Source organism: Aptenodytes patagonicus, chromosome 1 (assembly GCF_965638725.1).
Source record: "Aptenodytes patagonicus chromosome 1, bAptPat1.pri.cur, whole genome shotgun sequence".
Lineage (NCBI taxonomy): Eukaryota > Metazoa > Chordata > Aves > Sphenisciformes > Spheniscidae > Aptenodytes > Aptenodytes patagonicus.
The window spans coordinates 85,609,936-85,636,715 of record NC_134949.1 but is presented as its reverse complement, the minus strand read 5'-3'; the positions used below and the strand labels follow the sequence as shown (position 1 = coordinate 85,636,715).

At 49.6% G+C, this 26,780-nt stretch overlaps 1 protein-coding gene across 1 annotated transcript; it reads left to right on the top strand.

Moving 5' to 3' along the window:
* Positions 1–829: 829 nt before the first annotated feature.
* On the top strand, positions 830–25,107 carry LOC143163903 (alpha-2-macroglobulin-like protein 1). Its single transcript, XM_076345840.1, has 35 exons — positions 830–888; positions 1,671–1,854; positions 2,801–2,963; positions 3,946–3,998; positions 6,073–6,093; positions 6,601–6,760; positions 7,210–7,294; positions 8,659–8,770; positions 9,793–9,907; positions 10,313–10,422; positions 10,917–11,084; positions 11,322–11,552; positions 12,227–12,290; positions 12,681–12,826; positions 13,117–13,266; positions 13,508–13,660; positions 14,660–14,744; positions 15,590–15,704; positions 16,404–16,629; positions 16,759–16,885; positions 17,474–17,595; positions 18,100–18,154; positions 18,767–18,850; positions 19,920–20,096; positions 20,213–20,294; positions 21,078–21,234; positions 21,475–21,549; positions 21,922–22,084; positions 22,489–22,703; positions 22,842–23,057; positions 23,170–23,294; positions 23,610–23,700; positions 24,455–24,523; positions 24,838–24,940; positions 25,067–25,107. Exons 1-35 carry the CDS (start codon positions 830–832, stop codon positions 25,105–25,107), a joined length of 4,302 nt encoding a protein of 1,433 aa, XP_076201955.1.
* The last annotated feature ends 1,673 nt before the right edge of the window (positions 25,108–26,780 follow it).

Genomic DNA, 26,780 nt, shown 5'->3' with positions numbered 1-26,780 from the left:
AGAGAAAAACCCGTAGGACTCAAGCCATGCAGTTTTTGACCTGCCTGTCCGATGTTCAACCCTCATTTCCACTGGTGAGTCTGTATGTAAGTTGGCCCTGAACTGGACCACAGAAGACTGTGTGATATAGCTGGAGTGAACTGCAGCTGTTAGATTTCCTCTTCAAACTGAAATACCTGTAGGGCAGAGGTAAGGTGAGGACTCCAGCTCTGCCTGCTCTCTATGCTCTCCTCCTGGGTAAGGCAGCACTCTGCGAAGGAGCAGAGCACTATGCATATGTACTTATTTTGTACAAAGCCTGGTCTCCAGCTCAAGACTGAGACCTGCCTTGGGAGCAACAGACTCCAAAAGCTTGAGGACAGTATGACCACAAGAGCTCACTGTGAGCTCCAGCTGAGTGCACATGCCAAGGGGTGGTGGGACAATCCAGCTGGAGGCAAAACAATGGAACCGGGGCTGCAACTGGCACAGGGAGCAGGGTCAGCACAGTGAACAGGAAACAGGCTGTTGCTTAGCAAAATAAAAAGCAAATTTGTCTGAATGTTGCTGGTCCATCCATAGGGGGAGTAGGAGAGCAGAGAGGCTGGAGTCCAAAAAGACTTGGATTGGCTGGGGAACATTCTGAATGGTACAACCCTGTGCCTGCAGCACTATAAACACAGGAATGAGGCAGAAGGAAGGAAACTTTGGGGCTTCTTGTCTGCTTCCTGGGAGAAACAGCAACAACAGCAGGTGGCCTGGAGACCTTGGAAGGAAAGAAGCTGCACCCTACCTTCTCTCCTGACCGGCCCTCCAGAGGAATCCACCTCTCTGGGGGTCTTCGGTGAAAATGTGGACTCCCTTCCTCCTGAGCTACCTGCTCTACACCCTGGGCATAGTGGCACAACCGTAAGTGCCATTTAAAAATTTGGTGATTGATAGTTCTGATGCTGAGGGAGGGGCCAGGATAGCAGGGAGAGAGTGTGGGACCCTGCAAGTCATCTCCTGGAAGGGATAGACATGGGGTGGTACGCAGCGTGCCACAAGCCTTGTTATGAGCACAGGATCCTCCTGAAGGTGGGAACCTCTCTCACGGATATCGCTGCAATACAAGAACTAGGTGAGGACTGGCAGTGGGAACAAGAAGAGTGAGGGACTGCAGTCTGAGGCAGGCTGAAGGGAAAGGTGTAGGATAAAGTGAAGGGCAAATGAAAAGGGCTGCAGGGCTGGGGATGATTAAGCAGGAACCAGTCTGCTGCCAAGGTAGTTGAGGAGCCGTCTCAAAGCAAGAAGGGCGAATCCTTTTCTGTCGAGAGGCTGGACGGTTGCGTTTTCCATGTGTACTGGGAACACCTAAGAATCGTTCCCCTTGCAGAAGCAGAGATGGCCTCTACTGTATATGTTTCTCTGCACTACTGTAGCATCCTCCAAAACCATGTACACACCAGTGTGACCTGAGGTCACCTGAAAGCATTTCTCTTGTATTTATCTGAAATTAACTATATAAATTCCATCACCACTGTGAGACGTTCACACTCTCATTGTTAATCTGTCCCTCTCACTCCAGCAGAACAACACCTCCTGCCCCCAGAGAGGTGGTAAACCCTCCTGCTTCCTCAGACCATGGAGTATTAGTGCCAAGAATGGGTAAGACTACTCCCAGGATGCGATGTCTTGTTTTGCCACTGCAGGAGGTACCTGATCATCGTTCCAGCTGCACTGCCCTACCCCTCTTCCCAGAGGGTGTGCTTGGACCTCCGTGGGGTGGAGAAGCCTATTCGTGTGGCCTTAACTCTTGTGCATCCATCTGGCAACCTCAGCCTCTACCGCAAGGTTGTCCGGAACAACTGGATCTTTGAGTGCTCCAAATTTCAGGTCAGGATCATTCTTGGCAGGGACCTCTAGCTGGCAGCTCCCAGTGTGTTCTTTTGGCTCATGACTCCTCTCACCAGAGAAATAGAGAATAACGATGACGAGAGGAGAGAGGGCATGGAAAGGAGTGAATGCAAAGTCAGGGAGAGTGTTTAGTGGGAACCTGGTGTCTTTGCTCCCTGCCTTTGTCTGTCTGCATGACACTGTTCCTGCTGGGTATCTCACAGTCCATGCTGGTGGCACACCAAGGGAAGGCTGCCTGGCCAGGCACCAAAGGACTGAGGATGATGGAGGAGCTTAGAAGCACCCAAATGGCAGCTGTGCAGCTCATTTTCTCCTCTGAGAAGGAAGCACTGTCACAGGGTGTCATTTGTGAATTGTGATGCAGGAAGAGCCAGACCTTTCATCTCAGACAGCCTCCCATCATGTCTGCTTTCCTCCAAGCTTCTCTTTAAGGGCTGGAAAATGTGCTGGAGGACTAGGAAAGACATGGGAGGGTGTGCACACAAGCTCAGCACAAGTCTTTCTGGTCTGCCAAATTCATGAACCTTATTTTCTTGGTTTGCACTTGGATTTCAGCCTCTGTGACCTGCACACTCAAGGAAACAGATTTCTCATCAACATAGACCTTTTCTTCCCTTGGGTTAAGTCTTCTCCATCTTGCTCCATGCAGGCTCTAACAATGGCCCTGTGAAGGGGCAGACACAATTTCTGTGCCAGAACAGGCTCCCTTTTCCTCTTGTCCAAGATCTGTTCCAAGTGCAAAGGCGTTGTCCCCTGTGCTTCCATAGAAACAGCCCTCAGCCACTGAGGGGAGACCCTGTGCTGGCCTTCAGAGTAAGACGGAGAAGAGGCTGTGCAGCAGGAGCGGGGAGAAGAGCACTGCTCTGATGCCATCTTGTCCTCTCCTACTGCCCGCTAACCTGGTGGCTCCTCTTTTGTGTCCTAGGTCCCCCAACCTGCAGGCAGCCAGGAGGTGGGCACTGTCCACCTGCGCATCTCCAATGGCCACTACTTCACTGCAAATGAAGAGAAGCAAGTCCTGATCCGCAGGGCTGGCACAGGCACCTTCATCCAGATGGATAAACCCATCTATAACCCAGGACAGACAGGTGAGCACTGCATGGAGCACCCCGACAGTTCCCCTGCCTTGACCTGCTTGGACTTTGTTCCCAATTTCCCATGAGTGGTGTGCTGAGTGCTTTATGCCATGCAGCCTCCATGGGGACGGAGGGGGAAGCTCTCTGTTGCCTTCTGGAGTGATGTATCCGTGCACATTTTAGGGGCGGGAGGGGACTGGAAGGGTTGGTCTCACATGCCCTAGGAGCAGAGCTGGCTCGGAAGAGGGAGCAGACCTGAATGTGGTCTTCTTGGCCAAGGCCAGGTAGGACTGGTCTGCTCACACTGCAGACGAGGAAACGTAAGGGTAACTCTGGGTGTAGCCCGTGGGAAAGACCCTGAATTGTGAGGCTGGCTGCTGTGCTGCTGCCATGCATTTGGGGGAAGAGGCGGTGAGCAGGGCTGAGCAAGGAGTAAAGGGGCTGCAGGGCAGGCGTGGGGCTGCTGCTAGGGCTGTGGGGGGGGCTGTGATTTCGGGGTGAGGCAAGTGCAGGGCAAGTCCGTTCCTGAACGCACTCTGTCTCTATAATGTTAACATCCTCTATATAAACATCCTCTGTATAAACATCCTCTTTAGCCTGGAGAAGAGGAGGCTGAGGGGAGACCTCATTGCTCTCTACAACTACCTGAAAGGAGGTTGTAGCGAGGTGGGTGTCGGTCTCTTCTCCCAAGTAACAAGCGATAGGACGAGAGGAAATGGCCTCAAGTTGCGCCAGGGGAGGTTTAGATTGGACGTGAGGAAAAATTTCTTTACTGAAAGAGTGGTGAAACATTGGAACAGGCTGCCCAGGGAAGTGGTGGAGTCCCCATCCCTGGAGGTATTTAAAAGACGTGTAGATGAGGCACTTAGGGACATGGTTTAGTGGGCATGGTGGTGTTGGGTTGACGGTTGGACTCGATGATCTTAGAGGTCTTTTCCAACCTTAATGATTCTATGATTCTATGAATGTGCTCTTCTCCATTTTCTCCCTTCAGTGAAATTCCGGATCGTGACGTTGACTGAAGATTTTGCTCCCGTTAACAGAAAGGTAAAGCCCGTCTAAGCGGATGCGAGGAAGTCTCTGGGCTCCCTCTGTCAGTTCTGCCTCCTCTGCCAGCCCCACACCGTGGAGGCTGAGACAGTCCCAATATCTGCAGCACCCAGGGCGGCCAATGCCAATCCTCTGCTAAACTAAATTGGAACAGCAGTGCCCGTTTGCCGACGGCTGTGCTGTCACTCTCACGGGACGGCTGCTGACTGGTGGGAGGGTCGGCGCTGCTGATGGTATTTGGGGAGTGTGCCAGTGCTCCCTGCTAGCTGAGTTAGCACAGGGCAGCCTGTGAGCTGCGTGCGCCTGCCCCCCCGGCCAAAAAAACAGGCAGGACTTCTGGGGACATCCACGGGCTGCTGGCCATGGGCACAATTACCAGATGAGTTGTGTACAAGCTCAGCCAGACCCGAAACTCCCCTTCCCGCAGCTCTGGAAAGCTCAGCGCTTTGTGGAGTGTGTTGCACCTAAGGGTGGCAGGAGGGTCTGAAGCAAGCTGTGATGCATCTGCAAAATTTTAAGAAAAATGAATTGATATGGGAAAGGGTATGCATGAAGTGATCATAAAAAAAGAAAAGAGAGAAAACAGTATAACCAAATTATACTGACGCTGCTGGCAGCAGCTCATTCTCCCCATGTCAAGGGAGTGAGAAGTTGCCAAAGACTTGCATATGTGCTAGCCAGGAAACTGCAAGACTAGCATCTTTCTACGGTAAGCAATTATACCTGCAGCCAGCAGCTATAACTATTTCACGCTCTTCTGTCCTCAGGCAATTTAAGGAGAGCCAACAGGAATTCATGCCGTGACAGATAAATACTGAAGGGCACACGTGAGCAGAGAGTTGGATCAAATCCCTCTAGACTGAAATAAAGGGAGAGATCCTTCCGGCTGCTTTGTTGCTGACTTCATTTCCTCTTTTTTGGGCTATTGGTGAGGGCCTAGGATCACGTACTCCTTCCTCCTCCCAACAGAGAAGTCATATTGCTTATATTAGTTAGATAATAGAGTAAACAATACATTTGCTTCCATGCCTACGATTGGTTCATGAAGATATTTGACCATAAATGTTTGATGTCTCTGTGTGAGTATAAGTAAATTAGCTTTATAACTGTTAATAATGCTGTGATGAAAATTCAAAAGAGGTGTGTTTAACCAAAGCTATTGTGAGGCTTGAGTGCACTGCAGCATTAAAGCTATAATATGTAGTTTGTAAATTAGATGGGTTGGAGATAACACAGGTGCCGTTCACCAGCTTGCTTAGTTTTAGCATTGACATTAGATTTAAGTTATGAAAATAGTTAACCTGCACATTTTTTTTTGTTTCAATGAAAACAGAGCTGCCTATGATAACTTGTGTGAAAGCTTAGAATGATGAATAATGTGAATTACATGTGGCCTCCTGTTTACAGACCAGTTACTCTCCCAAGCGCCTGCTCCTGCCTCCTTATGCCTCGTGCTCCCAAATCACATGTCCTTCACCACTACTGCCTCCTGGCTGATAGCTGCAGTGATATAAGAACAAACAGAGAATTAATAGGCCTAGAAGGGCTGAAGTATGTCCTTCTTTGTCCCTCCCTGTTACTGTCAGCTGCAGTCAGCAGTAATTCATATCTCCAAGCCTTACCTTCTAGGCCCGGGATTTTACAGGAGAACATGTGGTGTATTTTTCCTATAGGTGATGCAGTTTTGCTAATTCTTGGGATTTATGTTGCAAAACTGATGCCTTTTAATATTTGTGAACTTGGGATGATGGTGTTTGTGAGTGTCTCTACTTTTCTCCTTTTTTTTATAGTAAATTCTAGCTTTCACAGTCGTAGAGTATCTATCAAAGTGCATCTTAAAAATTCAGGGCTCAAAAAGCAAATCCAAAGAATAGCACAGATTTTTATGTAACATATTTTCCTTACTATTTCAAAGCCATTCTCCTGGTTTCGGTAGGATCAGGCTCCTTGTATTGTAATGTTCGGGACTGGCGGTGTTGTCACAGCACACGGGCTAGGTGGGTAAGATAAGTTTATATGTAGGTTGCTATGTCATGCCGGTTTCTGACATTGCTGTCTGTTTGCTTTGCAGTACTCTGTGGTGGAAGTCCAGGTGGGTGTTTCAGACTCCTCGGGTGTTATGAGGAAAGGTACTTCAGTATGGATAATACCTAGGCCGCTGTCTTACCGAGTCAAGTTACTTTTCTTAGGGTCTGTGTATGCACATGCACATGCATACTCTGTCCACATGCTTCTTGTTAACAAGCATTGACGACCCAAATGGTTCAGCTTCCATCAATTTCTACATTCAGGAATGCCAGCCAGGCTTTAGCTAACTCTTACAGTTCATCTTTATGTAAGACTGGAGAGTCTAAATGTCCGGACCTTTCGTACCTTCTTTTTCAATGGCAGTACAGAGTAGAGTAACCCTGGGTGGGTTGGGTTCACCTCTGTTGGTGCTCCAGCACTCAGGTCACTTCAGCACCATCTGGGAAAAAAACAGCAGGAACCTGTGAAAGCCCCTGAAATCTCTGAAACACCTTTGAATCCAGTGGGCTCTGGGCAGAGAATAGTGGGTGTTGCTGACGACTGCCTCTTCTTTAATTCCCTCGGACTGCAGGACCCAAACCAAAACCGCATTGGCCAGTGGCTGGATGTGAGACCAAAACAGGGCATTGCAGATCTCTCTTTCCAGTTAGCTGCCGAACTCTCTCTGGGGACTTACACCATCAACGTGGTGAACCCAAAAGTGTCCAGTACCTTTAAGGTGGAGGAACCCGGTAAGATGGAGTATGGAGAACAAAGAATGGAATGGAAAAAGTTGCTTGCTTCTGTCTGTGTAACAATATATAGCCAAGGTTTGTAAACTAAGACTTACTGTCTGAGAGCTAGGATTAAACACAAATCTATAGAGTATAGAGTAGGCAATATCAGAAATGAACACAAGGGAGATTGTGCTGGAGATTCCTGGAGAAGGTATCTGCTAACAACTAGGCTGGCACAGAGTGAGAATACACTAAAGACCTCTGCGAGACTGTTCATATGTTGGGGGGAAAAGAAGGGGATTCTTTCTTTGGTTTCCCTGTTTTTAATTAGTCCTTGCTTTTACCTCATGAACATGTTCCTTCATGGGACTCCAGCCTTACATGAACACACTCTTCCCTTTTGTGATCCCATGTCTAGGTATTCTGTTGCCTTTGATGGAGTAACTCTGTGGTTTTTGTTCCAGTGTTGCAAAAGTTTGATGTTTTCTTTGAGGGACCAGCTCAGATTTATCCTTCAGATAAAATTTTCCCACTGCGTGTGTGCGGCAGGTAAGGAGGATGTTCAGGGGAAAGAAAAGAGCTCATCAAAACTGTGTCTCTCCTTCCGTATGTCTCCTATCTCTTGAATCCATCAAAGAGAAGTGGCTCAAGAAGGGCCAAACACAGTGTTCCTTTCAAAGAATCCCAAATAGTGGAAGAGTCAAACTGATGTGTTCTTCCTTGGGGAAGAGGTACACAACCCACACTTGGGAGAGACCATCCAGCTAGAGGGAGACTTGTCCTAGGCAAGTGGCACCTTGCTCTGGAAGCTGTGTGTGTCCAGCCTTGAAAGACCTTATGTGGGGAAAAATGACTATCTGATATGGGACTGATCTGCTGAGGTAAAGGAGCGGGAACTGGCGTTTCTTTAGAAGATTATGCTGTTCCTTCTCACTTACATGCTGCTGAACTTATTACCTTCTTAGAAGCAGCAGGTGGGTTTCTCTAGTTATGTAGTCATTAGCAAAAACAGAACAGATGAGGGTGTGAAGGAAGGCATGACCTCAGATGGTATAAGGACAAAGGAGGAAGGAGAATGATCTGGAAAGCACTTTGTAGACATATAAAGGGGGTGAGCTCATTTGTATTTGAGGCTGGGTTGTCCGGAGACTTGTGGTGTCTCTTTGCTGCTGGTCCGACATAATTTCTCATTGATTGGGACATTTAAAATCAGACCATATGAAGCTCTAGTAGAAAACAGTACAGCACTCTGCATCCCCAGGATGGTCATAGATGTCTTCCTGTTAACTGATACTGTCAGGAGCATTGCTCCAAAAGGACAGCCGGAGAGGAGTCAACGCAGGGAAGGGCAGCAAGGCAGGCAGGGGAAATGTCTGCACTGACAAGGGCACACTTCTGCTGTACCTTGCAAAAAACAGCAGAGCAGGTCTGATGGTGGAAACAAGAGTCCAGATCATGAGATAAGCCCATAGCGAGGCAGGTCTGAGGTCACTCTCTAGCTCTATTACTGCCATACCATGCACTTGCTGTTGCTGTCTGCAGGGACACAGGTTTCTGCTGCTTTCACACCTGAGCTAATATCTCCACTGGGTGCTGCTCCGTGCTGCGTGGACACATCAGCTCAGGTCAGCTCTCTGTGTCTGCATGCAATTCCAAGACAGCAAGCACCCAGAAGTGGGAGAGTTTTGGAGAGTGTGGGTCCTTTCCTGTCTGCGCTTTGTTTCCGCCTCTGTTGGATGCAGGACTGTGCTATTGCACTCCCCCAGTACACAGTGTGTTATATTTTCATCTATGCCTGCCTGCTTACCAGCTGCATTAAGACCTTCATCAGGAAGGCCACCTGTGTGGAGCAACGTGCTCAGCAAAACACACAGTGCCTCTGCTCGGCAGCTCCTCTGGTGTTCTCCCTGCAGGTACAGCTATGGGAAAGCAGTGCAAGGGACCATGCGGGTGACTTTGTGCCAGAAGGCAAGGAGGCGTCCTCAGAATGCCAGCAAGGACATCTGTAGGGAATACAGTGGTCCGGTGAGTAAAATCCTGGAAGATGCGTGGGTAGTGAAGGAGCACCACACAGGACTAAGTGTCAAGGGCTGAGTGAACAGAATGAACTGTTATGTAGGGAAGGTTTGCCAACCTCTGTAATGTATATGTAGACTAATAAATAATTATTTTTATTCAGTTAATGCAATTATTGTTGCCCAGACCAACTGAGAAGCCTTTACCCCCAGAAGTTCTTCTTTGTAACTTTGCTTATTAATGATAGGGACTAGAAAAGAGGAATTTCACAGAAAGACTGAGAGTTCTGTTCTTTTCTGGAATGAAGCATAACTTGCCAGAAATTGATGCAGTGTAAGAAACAACAATTAGTAGAACTTTCTCAGGTGCAAAATTACCATGTTAAGGTGAAACTATCCTGGAGCTGCACAAGGACACTAATGTATGGTGGAGACATGGTTAATTCCATAGCCAAATAACACAGTGGCTTTTATACTTTATTTTCTCTTTTTAGATATTTATACTTTGCATATTTTTATATTTTCCTTATTACATCTTTCCATTCCTAACAAAGTATTTCATAGTTGGGCTCTTCCCTTGTACATATATAGTTGAAAACTTTTCATGCTTTATGATTTGTCATTATGACTTGTTATGGTAGTTGTAATCTTCCAGCTCTGGAAATGATTCGTTACTTTGAATTTTCATTTGAGTCTGCAGTTCTTCTAGCTAGACCTATTAAAATACTCATATATTTGCTCTGTGATCCAGTTAGTGCAGTCTTCAGTTTTCTACTAAAGCTGGAAAGTTGCCAACATTGTAACTTTGATAAAAGTGTGATGCATGTTTTGTTTTATATTTCTACAATATGAATTACACATATTCATGCATATAAAATGGAAAATACAGAATTTAAAATGTGAGCCACATCTATCTATATATGTCTGCAGTATTACTTGTTGCAGTCAACAGTTATGATAGAATGACTTAATACCTTGTACTTCTGACTCCTTCCCTTCTCCCCAAATAATATCTACCACTTCCTATTGCAGACAATGAGCAAGGGGTGCTTCACCCCTTCTGTAAGCACGTCAGTCTTCAACCTGGCTCCCAGCGAGGAAGACGGCAAGCTCTATGCAGAAGCCTCTCTCCTGGAGATGGGCACAGGTACCCAGGGGCTCAGCAGAGAAGGTGCAAGGGTGAGAGGGACCACTCTGGGGGTGTGAGGATCAGACTGGGCACACGTCCCCCTCTCCTCCACCTGGTGCTGGGACCATCACAGGACACAGAGAGCGGTCCTGCCTGAAGAAATCGCTGTGCCCATGGAGAGCTACTCTGCCAGCAGCAGACAGATGAGGTGTAGCTGGGAGCGTGGCCTGTGAGGCCACAAAGGGGCTTGGAGACATCTTAACTAAAGAAGGAGCTGCCAAACCTTGAAGGGTGCTGGTGTCAGGAAGGAAGTTTGAGACACTCTGTTTAGAGGGGCTGGGAATAAAAATGTGAGATTAAACTAGGGTGCGGTAGTCACCTCTGATACTGATCTTGCTTACCTTGCACTCTGTGTTCCAACAGGGGTGCAGATCAACACCTCCAGCCAAATCCTCGTCTCCAGGACAGCTGCAAGGGCAGTGTTTGAGACACCAAACGCATACTACATCCCTGGAGTACCCTACAAGGGGAAGGTGATTTTTTCCCTTGCTTCTTCCCTCCCCATCATTTGCCAAGGCATTTAGTGTCCAGTACATTTTGCTGACCCAAAGCATTTTCCGTTCCTCAGAGTACTTTACCTTGCAGTGTGTCACATTACTTGACAGTGCGGCTCCAGTTTCTGCATTTCAGATTCCCTGATGTGTTTATACCTCCAGCTTCTGCTGAGAGAGATGAGTGATGTCTCAGCAGGGATGCTGGGATGCAAGGATGTCTCAGCTGTTGGCTAGGAGATGAGCTCCTCATGCTCTAGCCACACACACCTTTTGGAGCAGACAGGTTTTAATCACTCTCAGCTGAGCTTTAGAGATGAGGGAGTTTTATAGGTCTCCTGTCTTCTTGGGGCCAGACTGAAGTTAAGGCCACCTACACAGGACGTTCTATGTTTGTCAGAGGGAGGAGGGTTTGGGGTATGTCACTGGAAGAAATACCTGACTTTGGCTTTTCTGCCTCACCCTGTTGTCACCAGATTAAGCTTCAGGATCACTATGGAAATGGTATGAAAAACAGAAAAGTTTATCTTGTGATAAAGTTCATGAGGCGTCGGTTTATCAAAACATACATCACAGATGGCAGTGGAATAGCATCCTTCAACCTGGACACAACTGCCTGGAACAGCTCATCAGTCTCTTTGGAGGTAAATACCACCTCTGCATACAGGAAAGTGAGAATCCTTGAGCTCTGCCAGTGCTCTCCACTCCTGCCTTGCAGCCCCCCTGCCAGCTCAGGCCTGGGCTCCCCACACAGCTCTGCCTGTGCAGAGCCAGCAGGAAAGCACCAAGCAACAGCCTTTCCCAAGCCAAGCTGATGACATCCTAACAAAGCACTGAAGCATGAAACTCTTGATTTCTGTGTGTCTCTGGTCCCCTCTCAGGGAAGGTTCACATTGGAGGATCTCACGCACACACTTCGAAAAACTGACTTCAGTTACACAAACGCTTACCATCACCTGCAGCCCTTCCATGTCACAACCAAGAGTTTCCTGGACATACACCCACTCACAGAAACACTGCCTTGTGGGCTGAAGCAGAATGTCCAGGTGACCTTCACGCTCAGTCGGGACGACCTGGGAGAAGACACCAGCCGTATAGGTTTTGCATATTATGTGAGTAAGGGTAGTAGAGAACCTGGGGGAAAGGCTGCACTGATGGGACCAGACCCCACTGAAATGCTGAGGGTGTAATTTAGATCATCCCTGGAGGGACGACAGGAAAAACTTGTTCTTGGAGAACTGGGTGAACACTACACGCAGTAGAGCTCAGCCTGGCCACAGTGTGATCCTGGTATCAGGGCCCCAGTCACCTCCATGGATGGGAGGAGGCTTCTACCTTTGCAGCCCAACGCCTCCTTAGCCTCTGCCAAGGCTGCAGCGGGAAGTGTCTTGTGCAGAGTCTGCTGTCAAACTCTTCCCCTTTAAAACTGGATGGGGGCTCACTTTTTCACTCTGGTTATCAAACAGCTGCTCAGTGGAAATGGCTTTTGGTCCCGTCTGGAGACCTGCCTACTAGAGGGCAAATACCTTAGCTCACTTATCTCACTTATCTCCAGTGAACCCACTACCCATCCATTGTCCTAACTGGGCAGACCAGACCAGAATCTCACATGTTAAAGCTTCTCCTCCCACACTGTGTTGTCTGCAAATCTGCTGGACCCTGGGGTTGGATTGGACCCACAGTTTATTTCTGAGGTTGCTTAGGAGAGCAAGATGCACATGGGTGAGTGTGACTGTGCTCCAGTGGCAAACAGCAGTCTGCTCATCCCGTGTCCCTCCTCCCACAGGTCACTGGGAAGGCTGGAATTGTTGTCAGGGGCCAGAGGAGTGTCCAGGTTGGGAAGCTGAACAGTAAGTCTGTGGCAGCTGGACAACAGGAAACAGTTGCGCCCAGTGGGCTTCTAGGTTGGACAGTGAGAGTTGCCAGAGTTTCTCCCAAATTCCCTGTATATATAGGTCCTGGGCAGTCAGCGAACAGGACAGAGGGAGGCTGAGGAAACAATTGTGTCAGCTGGAAGAGGCTGAAAAGACAGAACAAGGAAAACAATGATGGGAAGAGAGACTGGGAGGACCTGTGGGAAGATGGAGTACATGGGATCAGAGAATGGAGGGAGAGGGCAGACAGAGCAGCAGCAGGAATTGGTTTGACATTGTGGGATTATATAAAGCAGAAAAAAGAAGGAGGGCAGAAGGAGATCTCGGTGGGGTTGTGATGATAACACTTTGCCTTTCCTTCCTCAGTGTTGAAGGGCTCCTTCTCCATCCCATTGACCTTCACTGCTGACTTCACCCCATCACCTTCCTTAGTGGTGTATGCCATCTTCCCCGGTGGAGGGGTAACAGCTGACAGCATCCATTTTGATGTTGCCTTGTGCTTTGAAAACCAGGTGAGACTCACTCTTGTGGCTGGGGGAGAGCCAACAAGCAGGAGTCAGCAGGCCTGAGGGAAGGAGACCCTCAGATCCTTCAAAGAGAGAACTGGGGAGAAGAGAGGAAGGGGATGTCTGCAGCACAGTGCCCAGGGACCAGGAAAGCTTCAGCAGTGACTTCTGTTCATAGCAGTGGCTGAGCAGGGAAGACTCCAGCTGGTCTCCCTCTTTCTGTCTGTGCCGCCTGTCAGCCTCCTCACCCCTCTTTCTCTCTTTTTCGTATTTCCTTTCCTGGTGTGTTGCTCAAGGTCAAGGTAGGATTCCCAGCTAAAGAAGCCCACTCAGGGTCAACAGTGCAGCTCCGACTGCAGGCAGCCCCTGGCTCCCTGTGTGCAGTACAGGCAGTGGATGAAAACATGTTCTTTGTGAGACCAGAGAGCGAGCTGACAAGCCAAATGGTGAGTGTCTGTGCAACCAGGCAAAAAAACACGAGTGATGGATGAGCTGAGGGAGGCAGGCAGGGGCTGTGGCAAGGGGAACTGGAGGCTAACGGATGAGGAGGTCTTTGTGTGGAGGAGAAAGCGGGGTCTGCCTAGAGAGATGGGCAGGAACAGATATGTATGCTAGGGGAGGGTGGAGCAAAGCATCCGGAGGTATTTGCTCCTTGCCCGATTCTTCCCTGCCTGTGAGTTTCCCTAGGTCTATGGTTTGTTCCCTGCTGCCTACCGACATGGATACCCTGCCCAAGTAGAAGAGCATTCAGATCACTGTGTTCAGCCCCAGTCCATGTCATCTCTGCTACGAGGGAAGCCACAGCATTCCTTTCAGCCTGACATCTTTAACCTCTTCCGGGTAATCACCTCGTGAATTTTACCAGAGCTGTTGAAATTATGAGCATCTGAGATGTCTTTCTCCCCAAGCAGTCTGAGAAGGCCTTGCCTTCTCCAGACAGACTTTGCTGTCTGTCCTGACCTAGCTGTGCTGCCTCAGGAGATGCACAATCCCGTTATGAGTATGAACACCTGTATTCCTCTCCACAGAAGCAGAAAGCAAGATGATGAGATCCTGGACCAGCAAAACCCAGCTTTTTGGGCTTGGGAATGAGGTCCTGGGCTGTGTACTGTTTGTCTACAGTATTAGAGAAAAGAGAGACAGGGAGTGATCCCTGGCATTAGACCACAGATTGTTGACATGGCAGTTGTTAGCCTGCTCTCTGGCACTGTTTTGGGCTGTTCTCAGGCAGATCTTTTGGTGTCTTTAAGGCAGATCTTCTCTAGAAAGGACTAGCCTCAAGCAGCATGGACACAAGACAGGCAGTGCCATTTGGCCTTGGACCTGGAGATCAAACCCTGTCCTCTTTTATTTAGCAATAGAGAGACATCCTAGGAGGCTCTTTCACAGCATAGGGACATCTCTTCTGTTTGTGAACAGGCCCATGTCACAGCCCCAGGGGCTGAATGGGGGGTGTGCTCCCCGTCACACCTCTGTATGACTTCAGAGGGCAGATTTCATCCAGCTATTCCCTCCAGTGTGCATGAGGGGACGGGGCAGGACACTGACACCTCTCCTCTGTGCCCTTGTTGCTGGAAATGTGTTGAGAGGAGCAAGACATCCCAGCATCCCCCAGAAGACAGGTGGTGGTTTAGTGATCTCCTGAGAAAGAAGGGATCAGGGAGGCTATGCCATGCCTCCCTCAGCACTGTCTGCTTGGGCCAGTGCTGCTCTGGGCCGCCTGGGCACCGGGCTGTCCTAGCCCCAGTAGTTTTCAGAGTCATTTTGAAGAGCAGTGGCTGCTTTTCCCCACTCACAGATGCTTTTCTGCCTCCCCTGTCCTCCTTCTTTTCCTAACAGAACATGGGGCTGAAAATCTTCTCAAACCTTGTAATCAAGAAGCTGTCTCAGTGCTTTCATCGGGCAGATAGGAAGCCGACCATGGGTGAGATGCACTTTCAGCCTACCTGGGACATGAGGTCACCCAGATGGAAGAGCCCTCTGATCTCTGGGGTTTGCTGGTGGTGAATATTGGCTCTCTGAGGAGTAACGGATGCTGTTGCCACAGCCTAGCTGTCTGGTCCACCAGCCTCAGCAGGAATGACCCAGTCCCTATAAAAACGGCTCTCAAGGACGTCACTACCTGGATGTTCCCTGACATTAAAGGATGGCATGCCCTTTCCTGGTGTAGACCATGACCTGTTTCTCAGTGACTACCCCACAGGCTGTGCTGAGACCTGGCTTCTGTCCCCACCTGCGGCTGCACGGACAGTCACTTCCTTCCTCTGTGTCTCAGTTTGCACTAGATAATCATACTAAGCTGGCTCACACACCTGCTGATATTTAAACCATTGCTTGCAGAGGTCTGTGAGTTTTCTGCAGACAAGCAGAAACTTGTATTGTTACATAGTTTGTATGTATGTACATACATACATACAAACAGTATTGTTATTCACAGAATTACAGAAGTGTTGGTTAAAACGTCTCTCTGAAGGTCCCCAGTCTCTTTAGCACCAACTCTGGGTCAGGTCAGCAAGGGGCTTTGTCTAACCAAGTCTTGGAAAACTTGCAACCAGCTCACTGCAAGCTGGTTCTCCTGCCACCACCCTCTTTTCCCTTCCTGTTTTCCCTTTTCTACCAAATCAGCCCATTCCCTTGTGTTTTCCTCTGCCAGACGCTTCCCACATCCCTCTTACTGCTTGCTTTGCCTCTTGCCCCAGTGCTAGGCTGTCTATCATTGGCAGGGTTCACCTCTCCCACTCTGGTGGGACTCCTTATTCTTTCTTTCAGGGGGGCCTTCTACAGAAGACCAAAGAATCACTAAGGAACAACCCCAATTTACAACCCATGGAAGACTTCACCACTATTTCCCTGAAACTTGGATCTGGAATCTGTTCTCTATTGGGTAAGTGATGCCAGACTTTACAAATGGACAGAAGGATGACCCCTTTGTTATTGAGTCTTGGCTGACTTGCACTTGTGCAAAAGTCCAGCCATAGGTGTAAAGAGAGGTCTGCATGTGAATTTTGTGGCTCTTCCCTGCATTTGTAGTGTGTCAAACTGAAGGACTAGTAGACTTTGAGGTGCAGAACTGAAGTCTACACAGGTTTAGAGAAGAGCAATACACTTCGAGACCAAACCACCAAGTATCCTCTCTTCACACATTGGGGTACACTCTACTGACTTCTCAATTTGGTGGGTGCACCATCTAAATTTGTAGCCCTTGTTGCCACAGTGCTTAGATTAAGACTGATGAATCAGCACTCAGGAGGATATGGTGCTGCTGCTTTCCAGAACATCACGCTGTTGACTGACATCATGCTGTTGACTGAGTGTACAGAGCTGGAATGCTCGGGCAGTGTCTTGCTCAGGAGAAGGGTATAAAGCCATTACTGATGGCATTTAAGTAGGGTTTATGGATTTAGGGAACAAATTGCTGAGAGCTGCCTTGCTGTGAGCCACTGGAGCAGACGTCATTGGTAATATAGCAGAGGTTGATCTGAACATGAGGACCTGCATAGCCTGCCACACCCAGGGCCATGAGCCCTCCCCATTGCAGTGGAGTGGGATGAATTTCTTCATGCGAGTGCGCTCTTCTTCTCAGCTCCAACGGCAGCCGGAGTGTCCTGGTCACAGCGCCTGCTGCTGCCGCAGAGTGGAAAGTCAAGACATTCTGCTTGGCTGGGAGGGGATTTGGCCTTGCCCCGACCACAAGCCTCAGAACAGTCCAGCCCTTCTTTGTGGATGTGACACTGCCACATTCTGTCATTCGAGGAGAGACCTTCATGCTGAAAGCTACTGTCTTCAACTACCTGCAGCAATGCATGCAGGTGTGTGCCTGTGCCACAGGTAACACGGTGTGGGACAGACCTACCATGCCCTCCAGTTTTAAAGTACGTTGTGCCAAACCATCTCTCCTGAGTTGCCCAGTCACTCGCCTGCATCTGTCATTCCCTCAGATCCATGTGGCCCTGGCTAAATCGTCAGACTTCCAGGTGGAGCCATGCCGGACCTGCAGGGACAAGGAATGTCTGTGTGCAGAGGAGTCCAAGACCTTCACGTGGAATGTGACAGCAGTCCAGCTGGGTACGGCAGCAAAAATGGGAGCGGTGATGGGGAACCCTAAAACTGAAGTGAGAGGGAGTGGGAGGTCTAGAGAAGCTGGCAGAGCCTTGCCTCCTCTGGATCCCGAAGTTTGTAATTACTGGTTCAAGCACACGATCCATCGTGTCTGCTTTCTTTCTCTCTTAGACAGGCTCATCAGAGAGGGCAGGAACTGAACAGATGGCATGGAGAACTCTTGAAGAGAGGGCTGTGGGACCAGCTGGGGAGGAAGGGGCTGCATGGATGTGGGTGGGGGAACCTTGTATTGCTGGTGCTGTGCTTCATATGCAATGGGAAGGGGACACTGGGGTCCAAGGGGCCGCTGGACCTTCTGTTGTTACAGTCATATGTAGGGCAATGAAGTCACTGTTGGTGAGGTGTTAGCTAGTTCCCTCATGCTTAGGGTGTCTGAACAAGCCATCAGTACTGGCTGGCTCACCTTTATCAGCCAAACTGCTGAGGCTATGAAGACCAGCCACCCGAAGCACCTCAGATCACTATGAATTAAAGCAAGTTGACTCCATTTGGCCACAGGTATAAGAAACAGGCTCTGTTCCATTTATTTGCTAGGGACTCTGAATATCACAGTGAGGATAGAGGTACTGGACACCACGCCACGGTGTGGGGGCAGGAAGCCCTTGCCAGCTACCATAAGGCGGAGGCATACGCTGGTCAAACACTTGCTGGTCCGGGTCAGTATGAGAGCAGGCTCACTTCTCTCTCTGAGTATCCCTGCCCCTGGGGGAAGGGAGGCTGAGCTGGGCTAAATGGTTTTCTCTCCTCATTTTTTGGCCAGCATTAGCATACCAAGGCTGTGGCTCAGTTTGCTTTGTTGCCCCCTGGAGCTAGCCAAGCCTATTCCCTTCTTGTGGTGCTCTTTCTTGAGCTGCAGTCATACACCATGTCTGTGTTTCTCCCTGTACCTTTCCCTGCTCAGTCACCCATTGTACATGAGCTTTTGTATATGTTCACTGACTAGAGAGCCCCGTCCCTCAGGCTTGCTCCTGCTCTCTTGAGCAGTGAAGCAGGCAGCTTCAGTGCAGACCTGCCAAAGGTGAGGAGGATGGAGTCCCTGACAGCCTGGGGACTAACCACTGAATTCAGACCTGAAATTGCTCTGAAATTTTGCTGCTGTTTGGGAATTTTGTGTGTAATCTTGTTTCTCCTGTCCCATGTTCATGTTCCTGCCCTGGCAGCCAGAAGGTGTGTTAGTGGAGAAGTCTTACAGCTCCCTTCTGTGCCCGAGAGGAGGTATGTGGCCAGCCTGAATGGGTCCTGCAGCCTGAAATAATGAGACCTGAGAGTAGGACTAAACTGTGGGAGGTCTGATCAAAGAATGTTTTCAAATGACTTTTCACATAGGAAATTTCACTTCCTATTAGACAGGAAAGAACAAGAAATATTACTTCCACATGGGCTGTCCTACTGAATTTGCCACTGAGTATAGGTGGCAAAATCCCGCTCTGTAGTCTCCTTCCCACACTGCAGCCTCCGGGCATTCCTGGGGCTTGATAGTCACCAGTGAGAGCTGCTCCAACCCTCCCACCCTGTCCCTGCAGCATTGCAAGTCTCTCCAGGATGTCCCCCTGCCGAGTGATGGCCAACTGTGATTCTTGTGAAGCATAGTGAATTGAGTTGTGAAGCTTGGTGAGCCCTCAGCCTGGCCAGCAGCTCTCATGCCTTTTCTACTCTGAAAAGTTTCCAGGCAATGGAGCTTGGTGTGATGACTGGGACAGACTGTAGGGAGCCGTCTGTGTGAGCGGGATGTAGGCAGTGTCCCATTGATCTGTGCCAGTCTTGTCCCTCTGGTTAGATGCATTTGGCTTGATTTTTCACGCTACACCTTTACCCTGTCGTTATCAGGAAACATGGCTGAAGAACCTGTGTCCCTTCGCCTCCCTGGCAATGTAGTAAAGGGATCTGCCAGGGCTTCCATTTCCATCTCAGGTAAGTGATATCTATTGTGGGCTCGCTGACTGCTGTTACAGATGAGCAAAGCTTAACTTGGTGATGGTGTCAGGGGATCCATTTGACATGAAACTGCTCAAAAGAGAGGATGCTGTGTTTCTATTCCCTGCAAGGTTTGCCAACACCAGGCTTTCAGATTTTCGGATTAGCACTTAGGCTTTCATGGGAAAAGTAATCTGCAGAGGGGAGTAATCCTTGTTTTTCTAGCTAGGACTTTGGACCAGAGACTCTAGGCCATTATTTTTACTGGGACTTTGGGACCTTGGCTAGTTCTGTGTAGATACAATCAGCAAAGCTCATAACCATCTTGTCTCCCTGTTAAGTTTCGCTGCTACAGCAGAAGCTCCTGGAGAGAAGAAATCCTTCTCAGCATTACTAAGTTGTAAAAGAACACTTTGGAGAGGCTACTGGGACCAGGCATACCTACCATTCAATACATTTCTTTACACTGGGCTCGTTTGCCCCCATGCCAGAATTGGTATGAAGCTAGCCCTGGCATAAGTAGCCATGGATATTATGCAACAGAGCCCCAAAGGAGGAAACCGAATACAAGGCTTTTCTGGCTGGCTGGAGGACATATGGACATCTTCACACCATCTGACTAGCACCCCTGCTGGCTTACTGACATTTTGATGCTTGACATATGGCCAGGTGGAACAGACCTGGCTAAAGACCAGAAACATCTCAACCTCTCCCTAAGTGCTTTTATATTTGTCTGTCTGTGTGACACACACTGAGCAACTGCAGCTCTGCTCATAGCCTTTTACGAATAGTACTTGTTATGGTTGGAGCCCTTCAGACTGCAAAAAGCTGATAAAGGAAAGTTCCTCAGAGACTCCATAGTGTGGTCACCCTGCATCACGATGCCAGGCTGGGAAGAGGCAAAACAGTCACCACTCTCCATCCTGCACTCTGTTGTTTACTCCTCTTTCCTCTTCTCTCTAGTGTTTTCCTCCTGTGCTGAGATAAAGCATTATTATCCACTGCCTGGCTGAGAAGCACCTCAAATCATACTTACACTTGCTTTGTTTCTTACACCCTTGCGTAGGTGACCTCATGGGGACAGCACTGCAGAACCTAGATCGTCTGGTGCAGATGCCCCACGGCTGTGGGGAACAGAACATGGTGCTGTTTGCCCCCATTGTCTATGTGCTGCAGTACCTGGAGAAGACGAGGCAGCTGACCCCTGAGATCAAGGAGAGGGCAACAGGATTCCTGCGCAATGGCAAGTACAACAGATGCCTCCTTGCTCCTCTGCCAGTAGCTCTTGCCCTTGCACTCTGTCAATGTTGGCTCCTCTGTGTTACTGTGCTGTATGAATCACTGTTCCCATCTCCCCAGGGTACCAGATGCAGCTTCTTTATAGGCACAGAGATGGGTCCTACAGTGTCTTTGGGCAGCAGGATGGGGAAGGGAACACTTGGTAAGCACTGCAAATATCTCTCACTCTTGATTTTTCCTTGATTTTTTAATGTGCCTGAGAAAGTTGATAGGATGTGTGTTCCTTCTTTTGAATGGAGACCCCAGAAGCTCTCTGGCAGGGAGACAGATTGAGGGCCTTGAGCCACTTGAAAAATCAGTGAGGCAGGGCAGCAGAGTTTCTGGGAAAGTGGAACAACAAAGATGTGATCCTGGGGGGTGGGAGGTCCCTTTTTGTCCCTATGGCTCTGCTGTCACCCCACAGACAACACCAGGTACTGCTGGTGGTGTCCCAGCAGCCAAGAGGGGTACATACTGACTGGAGGTATAACAGGGAAGAGCAATAAAGAATCGTCTCCCCAGGGAAGGTGTTGCTTCGGAGAGTTTGAAAGAGCTGCATTGGCCCAGCTTGACCCTGTGGTGTCTGGGCTGGGAGAAATGGAGAAAGGAAGGGAGGAAAATGGGGAATTCAAGATTGTTTCTAGGTATTTGGGGGAGATGAAGTGCAGCAGGTAAAAGTAGAAGGGGTAAGAGGTTTTTCATCTGTGAAACAACTGGGTAAAGCAGCAGTACATGAGTAGTACGTTTGTAGAGCCAGGCTGAGGGAGAGGAGCCACTTGGGTCCTGTGGACCATTTCCACTTTTAGCTTGCCTTTCTGTATGAAAATGACTCTTTTTTGGCACCCCACTATGTCAGTGTTAACTTCAGGGACAAGCACCAGGAGGCCTTTGACTTTCTCTTTGCCTTTTTTGCGTTTCTTTCTCTCACAACCCATCCTTTTCCTAGGCTGACAGCTTTTGTAGTCAAGAGTTTCGGCCAAGCCAGAAAATACATCTATGTAGACGACAAGAACATCCAGGATGCCTTACGCTGGCTAGAGCAAAACCAGCTCCCCAGTGGTTGCTTTGCCACCAAAGGGAGCCTCTTTCACTCCTCCCTAAAGGTAAATGAGGGCCAAGCCAGGCAGCACAGCTGGGGAATGGCTGGACAGCTGTTGTAACAGCAAAAGATTGTGGGATCCCAAAGGATCCTGCAAAATCACTCCTGCAAGCCCATGCAACCAGCCATAAAGAGAGCAGGGTATGAGGTGGGGAATGCGAAAGGAACGCTTTTCCTTCTAGGGAGTCACTGCCTGCACCCTCCAAACACCACTTAGAGAGTGAAAGGTGCATTCCCTTCACAGGGCAGCATGGATGATGAAATCTCCCTGGGGGCGTATGTCGCTGCAGCGCTGCTGGAGCTGGGTCAGCCGCTGAAGGTGAGCATGCTCCCACTCCCTCCTGCTCTCCTGTATGCTCCCACGCCTGGGCACCGCTATGGGGATACGTCAGCTCGTAATGCTGGCATTCTCCAGGCCAGGAACAGGTAGGGAGCTGCTGGGTTGGAGCCAATGTTTGGCCAAACTGTGAAGTCATTCCTCAAAAGACACAGTGCTGTAAATCTGGCATGGTGCAATGGTGTTTGGTGGCTATGGCTCCCAGTGTACACTGGGGCTGCACTGTCTGTTTTCTCAAGAGAGTGTGTAATTTAATGGGTTTCTCTGGAGCTACATCAGGAAGACATAGTCCGGCTCCCTGGAATGAGCTCCCCTGCCCCCTGTTTTGCCCCTGTGTCTCTTCTCCCAACGCAGGGCAAGCTGATGCAGACTACCCTCCGCTGCCTGCAGCAGGCAGTTCACAACATCACCAACATCTACACAGAAGCTGTGCTGGCCTATGCCTTTGCCCTGGCTGGGGACTATGAGACAACCCAGGAGCTGCTGTACAAACTGGAGGAACAGGCCATCAAATCAGGTACTGACTGCTGGTTAGGGTAATGCTTCTCGTTCACCTGCTGGGATCTGGAGTAACGTATGCCCAGCTAGAGCGTTTAAAAGTGACATAAGTATTTGTACATATTCCTTGTATTTGTGCAGTAACTGCACTGTGTGACTAAAAATACAGTAAGTTATGTCACAAGCTGTGAGGGTGACTTATCAGAAAGAGTTTCCTCAGTCTGGAGGATTTCAAGAGGGAGGAGGTAGGAATCTGTGAGCTAAGACCAGATGAAGCCCTGGAGAATAAACTGAAGAAAGCCATCCTGGCCTGAGTACAGGGAATGAGCTGAAGGAGCCCTGAAAGCACTCTGGGTTTTGTTTCTTGTGAACCACCAATTATGTCCTCTCCAGGTAGCCTGCATGCTCCTTTTCCTTCTGCAGGAGGACGAATCCACTGGAGCCCCAAGCCAAGCTCTCCAGCTTCCACAGACTTCTGGCCTGGTACTCAGTCAGTGGACATAGAGTTGACAGCCTACGTGCTCCTGGCGTACCTCTCTAAGCCACGGGTGCATGCAGGTGACATGACAACTGCAGCTGGTATTGTGGCGTGGCTGACCCGGCAGCAGAATGCCTACGGGGGCTTTGCCTCCACCCAGGTAACAAGTAGCTCCCTGTCGATTGATATACTTTTGCACCCGAGCTTGGCAGGGTGAGTCCTCCTGAGGTCTTCCTGCTCCAAGTCGGCTTCACTAGAGTTGATGCTTTCAGAGGGTTGACTGCCTCTCACCCTCTAGGACACAGTTGTTGCCTTGCAAGCCTTAGCAAAATACGCAGCAAGGACGTTCAGCACATCAGGCCAAGCGCTTGTGAGGGTGAAGTCCCAGAGGGGCTTTGGGAAGGCTTTCCAAGTCAACCGCCAGAAGCGGCTGCTGGTGCAGCAGGCAGCACTGACAGAGGTCCCAGGGCAGTTCCTGGTGCAGGTCTACGGCAGCAGCTGCGTCTTTGCTCAGGTGAGGTGGTGGGACAAGCATGGGAGAGAGGAGAGGTGGAGGACTCTGCCTCTTCTCCCTGCATGAGATCATGCCTGGCCTGTCTTTTCCCCTCCTGGCCCTCACCCTGCAGACAGTGCTGAGGTACCACGAGCCTCCCCCGCGCGCTGCTATAACCTTCACTCTGCGTGTCAACACAGAGATGACCAACTGTAGCCAGGCCAATGCGCGTGTCCTCACCGTCCGCATCCTTGCCAGGTGACCCCAAGGGTTGTTTCCTCCTCCAGCAAGACCCACTGTGCTTGGGGACAGCAGCCGGGAAAGCCTTGGGGCTGCCGGGGACCCGGCACTTGGGGTGGACAGAACAGAGAGTGAATTTGGTAGGTGGAAGGGGTGGGCAAGGAAGGTACTGGCTACCTCCTGCGAGAGGGAGCAGTGGCTGCTGTGTCCCCAGTCCCGGATGGGCTGCCTGGCTCAGGGTCCTGCACACAGGGTATGGTGGTGGAGGGAAGGGGGACTGGGAGGGCACTATTCTCACAGAGTCAGACCCTCCGACTGTTACTTCTTCTTCAGCTACATCGGGAGCAGAGTCACATCCAACATGGTGATTGTGGAGGTCTCCCTGCTGTCTGGATTCATCCTGGCTCCCGGATCCAGGATGTTGGTAAGGACTTTGGAATAAAAAAAAAAGCGGCTGTGGTGAATGGGTCCCACCTGCTTGCTCCTGTTGGGAACTGTTCATTTCAGGCCATGAGGTAAGTAAATTAGCAGGGTCCTTTTGCTGTTGTAATTGAACCAAAACCTCTCATTTCCATACAGGGCTCACAGGGGTTGGCTACAGCAGATCAGAGGTGATTCAGCTTCTCCCACTGACACTATTCTGCCTTGGGCCAGAAACAAAATATGCTGCTGGGTGTGCTAAACACCAGGATTTGTTTGCCAGAAATTCTAAGACAAGGTTTCTTAGAGAGACTCTAGTTCTAGCCAAAAAGATTATTTTTTTCCAATTAAGCCACAAAACTGAAAGATGGATTATTTGCACAGCCCCCAGGCAGATCTTTAAGAGCAGTCTAGCGGTCAGTGAGATGAGATAACAAGAACCTTTACTGCTGCCTGCACCTGTTTGCTGACCTAACGCATCAGTCCTATGTACTACCCACACGGCCTTTTGTCCCCAGAGTGGGAGATTCCTCTAACTGAGCAGGAACAGCATAGTTCATCCCCGAGATGCTCACAAGAGATGTCCAGGAGGGACCACCAAAGATACAACCACTAAAACCTTTATGCGTGAGAAAGACACAGTTCCACACAGAGTCCAGCTCCACACCATCCCTTCAATACAACAGTGGGTCCCTCAGGTCAGGAAGCCCTAAGGAAAGTGCTCACAAATTTCCTTGTGTTATTGTTTCCTATCCCAGCTGGAGCGCAGAACCATTGTTAAGAAAATAGAAGTGAAAGCTGATGTGGTCTACATTTATCTGGAGAAGGTAAGTGGAAACAAAAGCATTTGGTTTGGCACAGCGAGAGCAAGAGGCCAGAGGACAAGGAGCTGTGTGAGAAGCTCAAGGCTGGGCTAGGCATGGGGAAAGAGCACTGGTAGAACTGTGGGCAGAGGAAGCTTGCCCAAATTCATTGTCATTGGGTTAGCATTTGCTATTCCTCACACATACTCCATTTCTAAAATCCAGAATCTCTAATGGATTAGAGATATTTAGTGCAGGAAATCATTCAAGCTAGGGAAGATGAAGATGCAATGACTGCTTTCTCCCCTTCCTTGCTAATTTCTTTCCACCTCCACAAGCTGAACGATGAATCTCAGACTTTCATTCTGCAACTGGAACAAGTAATTCAGATGAAGAACCTGAAACCAGCCAGCATCAAAGTCTATGATTACTACCAGCCAGGTGGGTTGCAGATTCCCTCCTACTCTGGGGCTGGGAGCTGGGTTCCTAGTTCTCTGGCTGGGAAAAGACGTGCACTCTTCTCTGTGTGCATGCGTGTGTAATTGAATTCCTCATTTCCTTTTGCAGAGGAGCGAGCCTTGGCTGACTACAGTGCTGCCTGTAGTTGAGGTAGGCAGCAAGTCCCTGTGTGACACAAACAGTGGCATCAGGAAATGATGGGTCTTGGGTGGGAGAGAGGGAATGTAAGCAATCAAAGATGGGAAGGAGGATGGTAATCAGTGGGGAGCATATATCCAGATAGAAAGAGGAACTGGCGCTTGCCTGTGGCTAGGTGTGTGGAGCTAGGATGGGGGCTCTTTTGCAGCCAGGGAGGCAGCTGGAAGGCTCTGGTGGAAGGCGGAGACAAGGACAGCGTCTCTCAAAATGAGAGTGAGGAAGGAAGGGCTGAGCATCACATGGAGTGAGAATGCAGAGCTATAGCAACCTGTGCTAACAAGGGCCCTCAGACCCGGACACAGCTCCATTCCTTCCACCTCCCACTATATTCACTGCAGGGTAGGAAAGGGGGATTCAGGGAGCCAAAGGAGCAAGCTGAAGCAGGGAAAATGTAGTATTTTGTCTTGTGGGGTGACATACCCAGCTGCGAGAAGGGGGATGGCTTGTTAGTAGTAGACTGAAGCCAGGACAGATCTGGAGAAGGTTAAGACAGAATCTTGACATGGTACATGCTGCATCCTGACACCATCCCACATCCCATGCTGCCTAGGGACCTGCCTAGAGAGCCACCCCCACTACTAGCCAAGACAAGGCACCTTCCACAGCCTGATGATAGCCGTGGAGGGACTGGATCGTGCCCTTCTTGTTTGTCTTGCTTTCTGTCCCCACAATCACACATGGTTCCTCAGAAAGGGGTGGAGGAGCTCCCAAATTTGTGATAAAGGAAAGGAGAGGAACTGCCACACCATGACTCCTGCCTTTGCCCAATATTTCAGGTTGGGCACTGAATGGAAGGAAGTGCCCCAGCTGGGACACAGCCCACATTAAAGTTGAGCCCATGTGGTCCTGCAGCTGAGTGGATGGACTGAGGGGTCACAACAGTCCAGCAGTTGTGCCTGCACTGTGAGGGCCGGGGTTGGGGAGGGGGTGTGTGTGTCACATATCTGGTACACCCCTGAGAAGAGGAATTAAAGTAAGCATGACCCCTGACCTTGCCACCATTGTGCCAGTTGTTGATGAACTACAGGCTTAGCCCATGAAGATATCACTTCTGCCCTTGCCAATGTACAAACCTTCTAGCTCCTCTATTGCTCTCTCCTCATGCTTCCCATGGTTTCTCCTAATACTTCCTGAAGTAGGACTCGGGCAGCTTTGGAGTACAAGATGCAACTGAACATGCTGTGACAGCTGTATCTCCTGTGGCGTTCCCGCAAGCTCCTATGCCATCAGCTCTTCTTTGGAGCAGTCTCCAGATAGTAATGCAGTGCATTGACACTCTAGCTCCTCACCCCACTTCGGTAGTTCAGCCTTGCCAATTGCTCTTGACAAAGGTCTCTAAATGCAGCTGTTGGCCAAAGGAACTGTTGAACATACCCCAGCCCTCCCTTGCCTTCAGCTCCAGCTTGTGTGATGGTCACCTCCCCGAGGTACCAACTCTGCCTTGGTGCATGCTCTACCTCCTCCTGTGCAAGTCCGCTACTGGAGGGGCAGAGTTTTGCATGTGTACATGTACATGCACATGTACATGCACACACAGAGCAGAGGTGAAGAAGTTATTTTTCCCAGGTGCTCTTAAATGCAGTTTTCCTGGTTTGGGAGAGAAAGAGTAAACCTGAATAATCAC